The sequence below is a fragment of the Leptonychotes weddellii genome, chromosome 4, assembly GCF_054177405.1.
Source record: "Leptonychotes weddellii isolate Sample4059 chromosome 4, ASM5417740v2, whole genome shotgun sequence".
Lineage (NCBI taxonomy): Eukaryota > Metazoa > Chordata > Mammalia > Carnivora > Phocidae > Leptonychotes > Leptonychotes weddellii.
Window position 1 is genome coordinate 41,798,028 of NC_138372.1, and position 13,203 is coordinate 41,811,230.

General features: G+C 43.6%; 1 protein-coding gene across 1 annotated transcript in view; it reads right to left on the bottom strand.

Annotated features, from left to right (window-relative positions):
- Positions 1-13,203, bottom strand: part of FYB2 (FYN binding protein 2) — a 95,613-nt gene that overhangs the window by 33,729 nt on the left and 48,681 nt on the right. Inside the window, 4 exon segments of the mRNA XM_081818489.1 lie at positions 3,348-3,474; positions 6,151-6,281; positions 12,034-12,067; positions 12,262-12,296. Of these exon segments, the coding sequence (XP_081674615.1) occupies positions 3,348-3,474; positions 6,151-6,281; positions 12,034-12,067; positions 12,262-12,296 (327 nt within the window).

Here is a 13,203-nt window from a genome sequence, read left to right on the forward strand (position 1 = left end):
AACAATGTTTATTCTTCCGATCCATGAGCATGGAATATTTTTCCATCTTTTTGTGTCTTCTTCAATTTCTTTCATGAGTGTTCTGTAGTTCCTAGAGTATAGATCCTTTACCTCTTTGGTTTGGTTTATTCTGAGGTATCTTAAAATATATTAAATATTATGTTTTGTGTTTAATAATTCCAATATCTGTACTATCTTGCAGGTTGGCTCCTAGATCTGTTATTTTGCTGGTTTCCAATCACTGTGACTTGTTTGCTTGTGTGTTTAGTAATTTTTGTCTATGAACTGTTAATTTTTAAAAGTATATATTGTTGAATTATTTGAAACCTGGAATAGAAGTTGGTTCCATGAAAGAGGATTTTGTTTGCTTCTACCAGTTGTCTGGGAGGGCTATCAAGCTGATACCACATTAGATTACTTTGGGTTTCTTTTGGACCACACACATTGTAGTGGGGATTTGAACTGCTGATGGACATGAGGATCAGCGTATGGTAATCATTTTTTTTTTTCCTTCACCCAGCACCAGGGTCAAAATGGCCAAGTTTCCTTCTGATTACCAGGGCTTGTGTTTTGTTAATTTTTTTTTCAACCAAAAGAAGTGATAATTTCATTCATTTTTTCAAGAGGCCTATTTGCATAGGAGGAGTACAGAAAGACACTCTATTGTGTTTTTCTTCTCAAAACTTTGATTTCATGCCAACTCTCCTTGACTAAGCATTTTGTGCTACTCAAACAAGTACTGGAAAGAACTAGTAATGGACTCAGCAACTCCCTTTGTGCTTTAGCAGCATGTACAGATTACTCAGAATAATCCTCTTTGGACTGTTTTCTTCATGGTATAATCCCCAAATCTATAGTGACTCTTCACGGACAGTTCATAATTGCATGAAAATAGCTTTCATCCCCATATTCAGGGCTCCCCTGTAACTCTTTAATTCACTTCAACTGGTCTTCCTCTCACTTCCATTTTTTTTCTATACTCCAAATTAAATCTACCCACTTCTCAATTTAAGGCATGGTTTTTGATTTTATGCCACCTCTGTGCTTTCTCATGTGCCAATAATATCAAAAATATCTTTCTCCCTTTTTCCATTTATTTTTGAAAAAATTTTTATTGTGTTCAGAATGCTTGAGATCTACCCTTTTGATAACAAATTTATAAGTACACAATATAGCATTTTTAACTATAGGCACAGTCTTATTCATTCTGTGTGGACATAATCCTTTGAGGTCCTGACTTTATACAGAAGTTTCCAATTATGAGCTCACTTGGGGCAGATCCTGGGATATCAGGACCTGTCCTCTGAACATCACACCCTCAAAATAGGAGTTCAAGAGATTCAGAGCTCAGTAAAAACCCTTAGGGCAAGAGTAGCTCTGGCACTCACCTTCCAGGGTTCCTGGTTCCTGCAAGTATATGGATGCTTTCTTTTTACATCAGTTCTGTGATACTTTAATACATTTTCCAAAAATTCATTCTTTACTTTTCTTAGTCAAGAGAATTATTCATGTTGTCAAATCTACTGTAGTCTCACTGGTGTTGGATTTATTCTTTTATTCCTTTCTTTAACAAAGTTTTGTTGGGGGACCTCCAGTGTACCAGACACTGTGCCAGGTTGCAGAAATACAGAGAAAAATACCAAATGGTCTCTAATCACATGGTGCCCACCGTGTACCATGGGAGACAAACACGTACCCCATGTATTATAACGTAAGGTATGCTGTACTTTTTTTAGAGAAGGAAATAAATGAAGAGAACTAACAGTTATTGAGCACTGAAATATACACTTTATATACATTGACAAAGAGCCCTGGAAAATAAGTAGTATTAACCCCATTTGTACATGAAAGTCTGTAAATTTCCTAAGATTATGGGATTAGTATATAGGGGTCCTGGGTCCCAGAAATGCTTAACTGCAAAGCCTAATATGGAGATAGGGTCACTTGGTTGCTGTTTCAGTGCCATGGAAACAGAAAGGAGTGGGGAATTGTGGTCCCTGGAGAGCAGGGAAGAGGAGGATGGATGGAGGTAAGTGAGGCCTCAGAAGAAGTGACTTCTGAGATAGATCTTAAAGGATGCTTAGGACATCAGCAGGTAGCGAATTCCAGACAGAGATCAGGCAAAATTACAGGGGCATTTAAACACATGATGCAGGAAATGCAGAAAGCTGCAGAGTATGCAGGGAAGGACCTGTGAGGCAGGGATGTGGCCAACTAGCCCAGAGGCACATTTTAAGGGACCCGGAGTCCATCTTATGATCACTGCGTATTTATTCTTCTCATAACTGTTTTGTAACGTGAAATGTCAGTGGTCTGCCATGGTTTATTGGGCTGGAGTGGATATCTGTTTTCTTTGTCTACCAATACCTATTCCCCCAAGCCCCCCAACAGCCCTTTTCTTTCACTTGGGAAATCCTTCAATCTGATATTATGTACTTTTGGTAGAACGGACTCTGCCTGCAGCTCCTGGGGTGAGTTTATGACACAGGCTGAGCCAACCAGAGCATCCTATCCCCCATTTATAATGACTGGTGCAGAGATGACATGTGACCCAGTCAGAGCCAATAAGACCCAGATGTGGGCCTTTTCTCATAACACTTGAGAAGGTTAAAATTTCTAGTTTTCCTCTAGGGTTCCTAAGAGGATAGGGTATCAGCTTGTTACAGCTGGATGCCATATTGCCTCCAAAAGGGTAGGGTTTGTAGTATTAATTAAAATGGAGCTAAGCCAGGGAGGGAAAAACCAGGAGAAGAAGTAATATTGAGTCCTTGGTATTGTTTGTGTATGTGGACCCCGTCACCACCAGACTTTCCTTGAGGTGAGTCTCCTTTTTTTGCTCAACACAATATGATTACTGTTACCTGTAATCAAGAGTCTTGACTAACATGGAGGTAAAATACAACCTAAATAAAGTCAACTAATGATATCCTAACTATATCATCAGTGTATCGATTACTTTGGCCTACAAAAATCAATAGGAGCTGGTAGATACACAAAGAAAGAAGTAAATATTTGCTGAGTACCTATTATGTGACATACTGTCCAATGTGGCCCTCACAAATCCCCTGTGAGGCCCATAGTATGATCCCTTTTTATCAATGAAGAAATGGAGCTGCAGGAATATGAAGTTATGGCTAATAAGTATTAGAGGTTAGATTCGACCTCTGGTCTTCTCCTTCTAAATCCAGTGCTCTTTACATGACTGCACAATTGCCTGACTAGGGCAAGTTTCCTTGTACATAATAAATGTTCAATAAATATTTATAAAAGAAACTAACATCTTGGACACCCACAACTTTAAAATCATTCGATGACGGTGAAGAGAACCAGGAAGAAAGGCAACTTACAGTGGCCTAGGGAGTGCCTGGCCAGCTTCGGGTCTTGGGGCCAGGCCTTTGTCTGGACAGCGTCGCTCACAGCGCCCTGCTTCCTGGGCAGCATGCTCCTGCTGCCTCCGAGGACTTTCAACACCTGCTTTCTTCCCCGCATTCCTCCACGGGCAGCCCCCTAAACACATGCAACAGGGAGAGCGCTGTAGAGCTCGGACTTACCTGCTCCGTTTGCCGCTTACTTCTGTTCTGTTCTTCAGTCATTCACGCTTCACGGAGAGCAACGATTTATTGTGGTACTGCACAGTCTCCCTAGACTAAGTTTCCCAAGGATGCACACAAAGTCTTTGGCTCGCCTCTGAATGGCCACCGAATGACCAGCACAGAGGCAGCCCCACAGAAGGCAGGCAGCATGTAACAGAGCACTGCCTACAGAGCAGGTTCTTCATATATCTGATTTCACCTCACCTCCATGACACCCCATTGGGAAAATATCATTGGTCCACGTGATAAAGAGTTTCGAAAGGTTAAATAAAGGACCTCCAAATCCTCTGGTCTCACAGCCAGTGGTCTACCAAGGCAGGACTTGAGCCCTGTGCTCTTGACCACCAAGCGATGCTGCGATCCTTCTGCCTGACATTTCATCTCTCCCCTGGCCATTCTTCTGTTCCTCCTCACTTCCTTTCCCACTCCCTCCCTGCAGTGTTTGTTGGACACGAATGCTGAGTTCCAGAGATAGAGAGACACCATGGGCACGGTGGCCTACACACTGATCACAGAGACATTACACAAATATTAAGATACAATGTGGCAAGAACCATTTGCAGTTGTGTTGTTCACTGAGACAGAAACAGAGGAGGGGAGGTCCGTTCTCTCGACTGGGAGACAGGGTGGAGGAAGACTTCCAAAGCAGGTCTTACTAAAGAGTATTTTAAAATGTAAGGACTCTTCCTTGACTGAGGGGATAAAGGAGTACCTGGCGGATAAATCAGCCTGAGCAAAGGCATGCGTATCTGGAGAAGTGTTAGGGTCCTCAGACAGGTGTACAGAGGCTGATGCTGAGGGAAGACTGGAAGGGACAGAGAAAAAAGACGAGGTGAGAAAGATGTGACAGAATGAGGCTGAGTAATGCAGGGTCATGCGTGCAAGTTTCAATGTGGGCCTCACTGAGCCCCAGGCAGCAATCTGAGCAGATGTTCATTTCAGAAAGATCTGGATGGATTGCCAGGAATAGACACTGGAAACCAAGGAGCATTACAGCCTTTCTGGCCATTTATCAGATGACAACGGGAGAGGAGATTACTGTACTTTGGACATCAAGTAGACAGGAGAGTTGACTATGACAATACATCTGAAAGTACTTGGAAGAAGCTGAAGTACTTAACAGATATAAAGTATGGGATTTCCTGAGTTCTTGGTGGGGTCTGGGCAAACTAAAAGGAGAATATAAGGAGGGGCATTCTTTCAAGTCACACAGCCAAGAATGAATTTTTTAATGGGGAAAAATGATAAAAATAAGTCAGAGTTTCACACAAATGCAGTGACTACCTTCCTTCACCATGGCCCCTAATAAGGCAGTGCATGGGTTCCCCTTGGCCTGTCCTTGGGAATGCTTCCTAGGGTCAGTTTGAATCACAGGGGATTCTGTATCTACTGACTTACCATTTACATCTGACTCCAAACAGCACTGCTCAGCTACACTGCCAACCACATTTACCTAACATAATCTAAGTCACTTTTAAACAAGTTCCAAAACTCAAATCCACACCACAAAAGCAGGAATGTGTCCCTTTGGTGGTAGCCTGATCCCATACCTGGCTCTTCTCAAACGGCCAGCACTGATAGAGAACATACCCCTGCTTTGGTTCTTTCATGGTCAATATCCCTAACCAATATCCCTAACCATGATCCCCCATTGTCTTTCTCATGCTCCTGATTAACCCCTTTCTGATCTCTGGCCTCATCACCCACTTATGGCCTCGTCCTCCCTCTGGCCTCAGCATGTAATGCCACTTCCCTAACTCTGGTCCCTTTCTTTCACAATTAGTGACTTACTGCTTCCTTGAATGATACTGCTTTGTGATCCTCTATAAACACACATCCTGATCCATCCTGGCCTCTGGGCCTACCCACCAGGTCAGGCCCATGCCACCACCAACCTGTTTGATTTACCTGAGCCCTGCAGATGGGACTGGAACAATCTGGTGCTGTAAGATAGGCACATCTCAAATAGGTTTTTAGAATGTTCTGAGCAGACCACTCTAGCTGTCTGAAGGGGACAGTGTCAATTGGATATGAATACACACGCATATAGTATTTACCAATAAGTAATAATTAAGAATACATTTTTATGGTATTTTATGGTTTACATAGCACTTTCACACACATTATCTTATCATCACAAGACAGAATCAGGGTGGGACTGGGTATGGTAATTGGGTAGGGATTATTTATTCTTCTCTTACAGATGAAATGACTGAGCTCAGAGAATAAGTCGTTCTAAGCAGGGCCTTCTAGCACACACCTTAAGGAGGCCCTCCCTCCGGGGTCATTCAGTTTCAGGGTACAGCCCCCAAATGAGTGTCTATGTTTTGCCCTCTGGATGCCTTGCTGAACTCACACTAGTCCCAGCCCCACTCCTAAGGCCTGCTTCATGGCTAATAAGTAGAAAATCTGAGGCTAGAGCTCAGTGTTACTGTCAAGTTCCTTTCTTTGAGAAAACACCCAACAGCCACAGGGTCTTCTGACTCTGTGTCTGGAGAGCTGCTGTCTCAGCCACTAAAAGTTCACTCCATGAACTACTCCTATGACATGCCTGAACTCTACTGTTTGGCCTGGAACCCTAGAACACTGATACCTTGAAGAGATGGCTTGAAGGTAGATCCTTTTCTGGTTTTTGAGGTTCCAATTCACATGGCTCTTTTTCCTTCTCCTTTTTATCTTCATCTTCATCTTCATGTTTAGGGCTTAGATGTGAAGAGATACCAGGGGAAAAGTGAGGTTTAGAGTGTTTAGATCATAGTGTACCACCCAATCCTAAATGAAATGAATGGAAAAAGTGAATGTAAAAACCTCGAATAATCCCCCACCTCACTCCACCTTCTTCTAAGATGAGGATCAGGTCACCCATTAGATCATTTCACTGAGTTTCTACCTGCTCCAATCAATGCCAGAACAAATCTCTGCTTAAAATCTCCTAGGAACTCCCCATTGCCTGGAGGATAAAATCTAAGCCTATAGTGATCTGGCCGAAACCTTTCTTTCCAACCCCATCTACTTCTGCTCCTTCCCTCCACTTTTGCTCTAGACTCTCACATTCCCCAAACCAACGATCCTAGTTCGAGCAACTCTCCCTTTTTAGTTGCTATTTCCCCTGACAGACATGCCCTCCGCATCTTGCTGGAAAACATCACACCCTTCTCAGTTTGTCTGAATCATCTTACTTCTGAGAATCCTTCCTTGATTCTCCCAGTCATACCTTCTTATCCACTGCCCCAATACTTTGTCCTTCTATCTTGTATTCTAAAGCACTGTCTATGGATCTGCCTCCAGTTCCTCCACTTTGCCTTGTAAATGAACAATCAAGTTATAAGGAGGCAGAGCTCTGCTATTTCTCGATATATCCCCAGCACCAATGCTGTGTAATCTAGAGAAGCAATAGCATGGGGCCTGGCACAGAGCAGTAAGGTACTTAGCCAGGCTTCCCTACGGAAATGAAGGACTGCCGCGCACCGCAGTATACAGACAGCAGCTGCACTGGAGGGAGTAGGAGAGAGAGACGCAAGGTGGACAGTGTCATGAAAAACCTGAGAACCAAGGACAGAATGCTGGGGAACCATCAACCCCCAAATGAGGACTTCTGTTCTGGCACAGTGAACTAGATTTACAACCACATTCATACAGAAGGCAGAAAAAGAAGAGCCCTCAAAGAAACTCAGAAGAGGGGGTCATCAAGGGAGGAAAGCACCAGAGACAGTACTGTTCTGAAACACAATGGAAAGAGTTGTCAGGAGTTTCATTCACTCATCTAATTACTGAGCACCGTGCCCCCCATTAAGGCCATCTGCTAGTTCCATGATGATTGGGGGCGGTGAGGGAGGGCTGGCTTCTAATCCCCACTATATATCCCTCTTTCTGCAAGTCTACAATTAACCTTTCTAAAAAAAATCAAATTTTCTCATTTATAAATGAAAGGTCACACTGCCAATCTCCATGGTTGCCATGAGAATGAAATGTGAGAAAAATGTTGAAAGCCTAGCATTGTTCAGAGCATATAAAGGACCTGCAGTAATTGGGGTCCTTGTCTTCATGGAAGTATTTGCTGTGTTAGAATTACCCAATTCTTATTTCTCATTGCACATTGTTGGTATTTCTCCTAAAACATAGCTGCCTTGTTGATGTACATGCCCTTGGTAATCCATCTTGCCCCTCAGGTCTTGCCCAGTAGTTTCTATATAGCTGGATCTCCATAACAATTATCAAATTAAACTCAATATGGTGACTTCTAGGAATACTATGAGGGGATGGGGTACGTTATCTCTGCTTTGAAACTCTTTTGTGGCTCCGCCCTGACCTAGAGTATAAAGTATAAATCTGTGCTGTCAACTATGGCCACTGTCCATGTGTGGCTATTGTGCCTTTGAAATATATCTGGTCCAAATTGAGCTGTAAGTATAAAACATACTTGGATCTTGAGGAATTATGAAAAAAAAAAAGACTATAAAATACACCAGTAACAGTTATTATATTGATTACATGTCAAAATGATAATATTTTGGATATACTGGGATTAATAAAATATATTATAATTTTACCTGTTTCTTTTTACTTTTTAGCATTTGGCTACTAGAAAAATTTTAAATGACATCTATGGTTTGCCTTATAGTTCCATTGGACAGGGCTGGTCTAAATGGTAAATTAGGCCTGGAACATACATTCTGACATTTTCACCTGGCCAATTCCTACAGGTCTTTCAAGATTGAACTCAGCTGTCAGCTCTTCAAGAAAGTATGCCCAGAGTCTCATCTCTGTGTTCCTACAACTACTTAGCAGTGATTATATTATATTGTAACTTCCTACTGAGACGGCCATTTCCCCCTCCAAATAGCCCCTTACCCCCAATCATTCTGGCCTCCACGCCCATCTTGAACCAAGGGAAGAGAATATATTCTATTCATTTTTGTATCTCAGAACCTAGCAGCATCTGAACAGAGTAAAAGCTCAATAAACAATGAATTAATCATGTGACATGGGCCTCCCAAGTGCCAAGCACCATGCTGGATGCCAGAGGGTAATTATGGGGGGCATGAATCGAGGCAGGCCAGAACTCAAGGAGAGAGATGAAACAGGCTTCCCCCATGACCCAGTGTTTGTGTGTTTAGCCTCCGCCAGGGAATTTTGATACTTGCTTCTCCAGACCTCACCGACCATGTTTACTCTAATGCATTAAAAGTAACTCCAGGGGAAGAATGATAGACACAGACTCTGAAGAGGTGGGTCAGAGCACAGCCTTGCCAAGGTCCTGGTTTGGACCCAGAAGTATGAGCAGTATCAGGAACACCAAGAACAAGAAAACACAGGCCCTTCTCACAAGGAGCTCACACACAAGAAGGGGTGAAGAGAAGGAGAGTGAGGATGAACTGGCATGTTAGCAAACCAATGACACACAGTGATGTTAGTGCAAACTTGTGAACCTTACAGGGAGGAGCCTGGCTACTTCTCTCTGAAGGAGGGGACTTAGGAAGGCTTCTTATAGGTGGGAATGTTTGAAGGTCAGCAGATGTTTACCAGATCACTAAGTTGGGATGAATTAATGAATTAAGGCAGCAAAGGCACAGAGATTTGAAACAGCATGGTGCATTTTGGAAACTAAGTTCTTTGGCAGTCATATGATGGTTATATGCCCAGTTGACTGTGTGATTCCTACAGTCCAGGAGCCCCTGAGGGTAGTGGCCAGGTCTCCATCACTGCTACCGCCCCAGTGGTTAGCAAGTGGCTGGCCATGCTGGAGACTCAGTAAGTGTTTACTGATGAGTGTGGTGTGGGCTGGAACAAGGCAGGAGGGAAAGGCCGGGCAGGACCCCTGAGTACCTTCTCTGCACCAGGCACCTTATGAGGTGCTGGGAAAGCTGAACCGGGGCAGTCTCTGCAAGCATAGGTGACCCATCGAGGTAAACTAGTTCATGCATCAGAGGGCCGGTGGTTGGATTAATGCTTTTCCATTTGAAGATAAAACTCACCTAAGTTCTTGATGGAGACCATTCTTCCAAGGCTGAAAGTAAAGAGGGAAATGGTCATTTTCATAAACCAATCCAAACCATGCCTTTGTTGTATGATTACAGATCTTTAGAGACTTGACCAAAAGACCAGGCAGGTGAGGTCTCAGCATGGAGCAAAGGTGGACACTGACAACAGAAACCTCCAGGAATCCTGGCCGGTGGAAATGAAGGTCAGTGGGAAAGGAAGAGAAGCATTCCCCATGTGACGGTGCATGCCAGAGGGAATGTATCATCTGACTTAGAATAATAAATTGTCCTCTGCATGCTTTTCCAGGAATAAAGCGCCTGTAGAATAAAGCTTTCCCATCATTTGGGGGAAATACGCACTTGTGATACCGGAGCAGTGTTTCAGCGGGCAGAAGTAGCGACACAAGTCATGCTGGGAACTCCTCTGGGCTGGCTGTGCAGCCCCTGATCCAAAATTCGCTCATATAATCTAGATTTGGCTCCATTAAGATTATGTCCCAATGACTACAATGTAGCTCATTTATTCAGTTGTCACCAAGATCTGATTCATTCATTATTTTGAATCTAGACAAGAATGCTGAAGAAAACAGAAAATAGCTAAGCCTTGAAAATGCTGCTCCCAAGACCAGCCTAAAAGCTCATTTGCCCTCCTATGAGGAGAGCCCCGCAGGCCTTCATTCAGGGACGACCGGTTTTTATTTTCCGTATAATTCTAACAACCTGGATGGTAGAGTGACAAGTCAGATGGACCTTGGCTACATTATTTACAGGTGGCTGAGCCTCTCTGAGCCCCCAGTTCTGCCCTGTAAAATGCAAGCAGTGAAACTAGCTCACCGGGGAGCAGGGAGGATGAAGCGCTCCCACGTTTGCACAAATGCCTGACACAAAACAAGGACTTGGTACAGGCTTTTCCACGTGACAGACTCCCTGCTAGATGCAAAGATATTGACAGAGAAAGCAGAACTGTCAGAGAACAGAAAACAATGACAGCAAACAGACTTGGGGTTTCGTGGGAAGATAACTAGCTCTGAACACCTAACAAGGGACTAAAATCATCATCATTTTTTTTTTTTTTAAAGATTTAGCACAAGCAGGGGGAGGGGCAGAGGCAGAGGGAGAAGCAGGCTCCCTGCTGAGCAGAGAGCCCGACGCGGGGCTCAATCCCAGGACCCTGGGATTATGACCTGACCTAAGGCAGATGCTTAACTGACTGAGCCACCCAGGCGTCCCAAGGGACTAAGAGCATGTTTATAAAGAAGAGTGTGAACTGTAGCCATTCAATCCCTTACGTTCCGGAGGATTCCATGTTATGAAGACAGGGTGAGATCAGATTCCACCCACCCAAACAAGAATACTGAGATGAACACAATACATGTCTGAAAGTTAAGATTTTAAAGTTAAAAATACAGGGCGCCTGGGTGATGTAGTCAGCTAAGCGTCCGACTCTTTATTTTGGCTCAGGTTGTGTGATCTCAGAGTTGTGGGATTGAGTCCCGTGTCGGCCTCTGAGCTCAGCACGGAGTCTGCTGGAGATTCTCTCTCTCCGCCTCTGTTCCTCCCCCGTCATCTCTCTCTCTCTAATAAATAAATCTTTTTAAAAGAAGTTAAAAATACTTTAATGCTTTTTTTCTTTTGAATGAGATAAACTCTAGTTATTTACAGAGTTCACTTGTGCAGAAAAGTTTATTATTTTGGAGATATTGCCAGATAATTGAAGCATTTTAAGAGAATGTTTCTACTCTTGTTAATAAGAATAATCATTTGTAGTTTTCTAGCTAGAAAGTGTAGCTAGAACAGTCCTTTCTAGTAGGTGTAAGAAAACAAGCAGAAAGATGAAAGGTCTTGACTAAACGAACCCGGTGAGGAAAGAGTGAACCTTCACTGGTACAGTTACAACACGAGGCGAGCACCTCGTGTGCCAGGCGCTTAGCTACCTTTGAGCTCTCTCAGCAATTCAGTGAAACAAGTATGAGCCTCCTTATTTACTGAGCATCCACTACAGCAGATGCGGTCACCACAGGGCATCTGCTTCCTGCCCTCATGGAGAACACAGCATTTTCCAGAAGACACAGCTGGAGCCCAGAGAGGTAAGATGCCTGGGAGAGAGGCAGGCGTTTACTAGCGAATGGTTTCTCTGAGTTTACCTGACTCTCGTTCCCACAGTGACCCCAGATGTGGGTACTTCCATTATCTCTATTTTACAGGTGAGGAAATGGAGGTTCGCGACCACACGGGCAGGTGCTGGGACTGAGGCCAGCAGGGACTCTGCTTGGGCCCTAACCAAGTTGCTTCAAGGTGGCACCTCGCACCACGCCCACCAGGAGCCAGAAAATGCGCCTTCAAAGAGCTGGTCATCCTCCCGAAAGTGCAGGAGATACACATTTGGCTTGTGCTACAGAACTCCTCTCTCTGGAGGGACCGTTATTAATGGCCAGTTGATGCTGGCCGCCATAGATAACGGGCCGGAAATGGGTGAGGGCCAGCTTCTCCCTCCTCCCCACACTACCTTTTCTATCTCTGTTATTACAGGAGACAGAATCTTAGCAGCTGGAGCCTTGGAAAAGCCTCAGGAATTGGGAGAAAATGGAAAACAAAGACCTATCTCCTTGCTCATAAAAGAAACTCCTTTACAGTCAATTCTGTATACCTGTTATAGTTATAAAGTTGGTAGAAAGAGGAAACAATACCTTTCGGGGTTCTTCAGTTTCGACTTCGTAAGTTGCTAAAATAAATAGGAAAAAAAAAATGATATCAGAGGCAGTTTATTCACCGTTTCTTACAGCACCCAGGATTTAAGCAACTATGAGGGATGGCAGAGTTCAGTTTTCTCAGCCTCCAGAACATGGATCTGTGTGAGGCTTTGTCCCGGTGGTCTGGGGAATTCCCGGGTCACTGACCATGGCTTTAATCTCTGTGGGGATTTCCAGGATGGAATGTATGGTCAGTGAAAACACGTGAAACAATTTTCACTTTCCTGTTTCTGTAAATAGATATATACTCCATGCTTAAGAGATAGCACTGAAATTTAGTGGTTGCAATCGGAAGGGGAACGTGAAAGGAAAGGGAAAGGAAAAAAGCCCCCCTCCAAAAAAAAAAAAAAAAGGCTAGATCCCACTTCAACAAAATGAACTCCATAGCACGCTTGTAAGTGTTTTACTCCTTGACTGTTGTTTCCCTAGCACAGCTTGAAAAGAGGAGACTGGCCACCAACGGAGGTTTGAATTCCTTTTGATTTTTTTCTGATCGTTCTGTGGATTTTACTGAACGATGCGATGCCAACCTTAATTATTAACAAACACAAGTAGTGGCAAGAATGTGGGCTCAGAGCCCAGTTCTGCCACTTCCTACCTGTGGGATTGCGGACAAATTACTTCATTTCCTTGAGTCTCAGTTTGCTCACTTGAGAAATGCAGTCAATTAGTACCTGCCTTACACAGTTAATGGGGAGATTAAAGGAGATGATGTAAAAAATGGGACATGCCTAGCAGAGCACCAGATATTATACAGAAAGTGATGGGTTTTTGATAAAACTGATTATTTTTCTTTGCTGAAATGTCATCTCTAGAAGTTCCCCCTACTGTTAATGAATATCCATGCATAATAAGTAGGACTCCCCCTGTTTTTCTTCT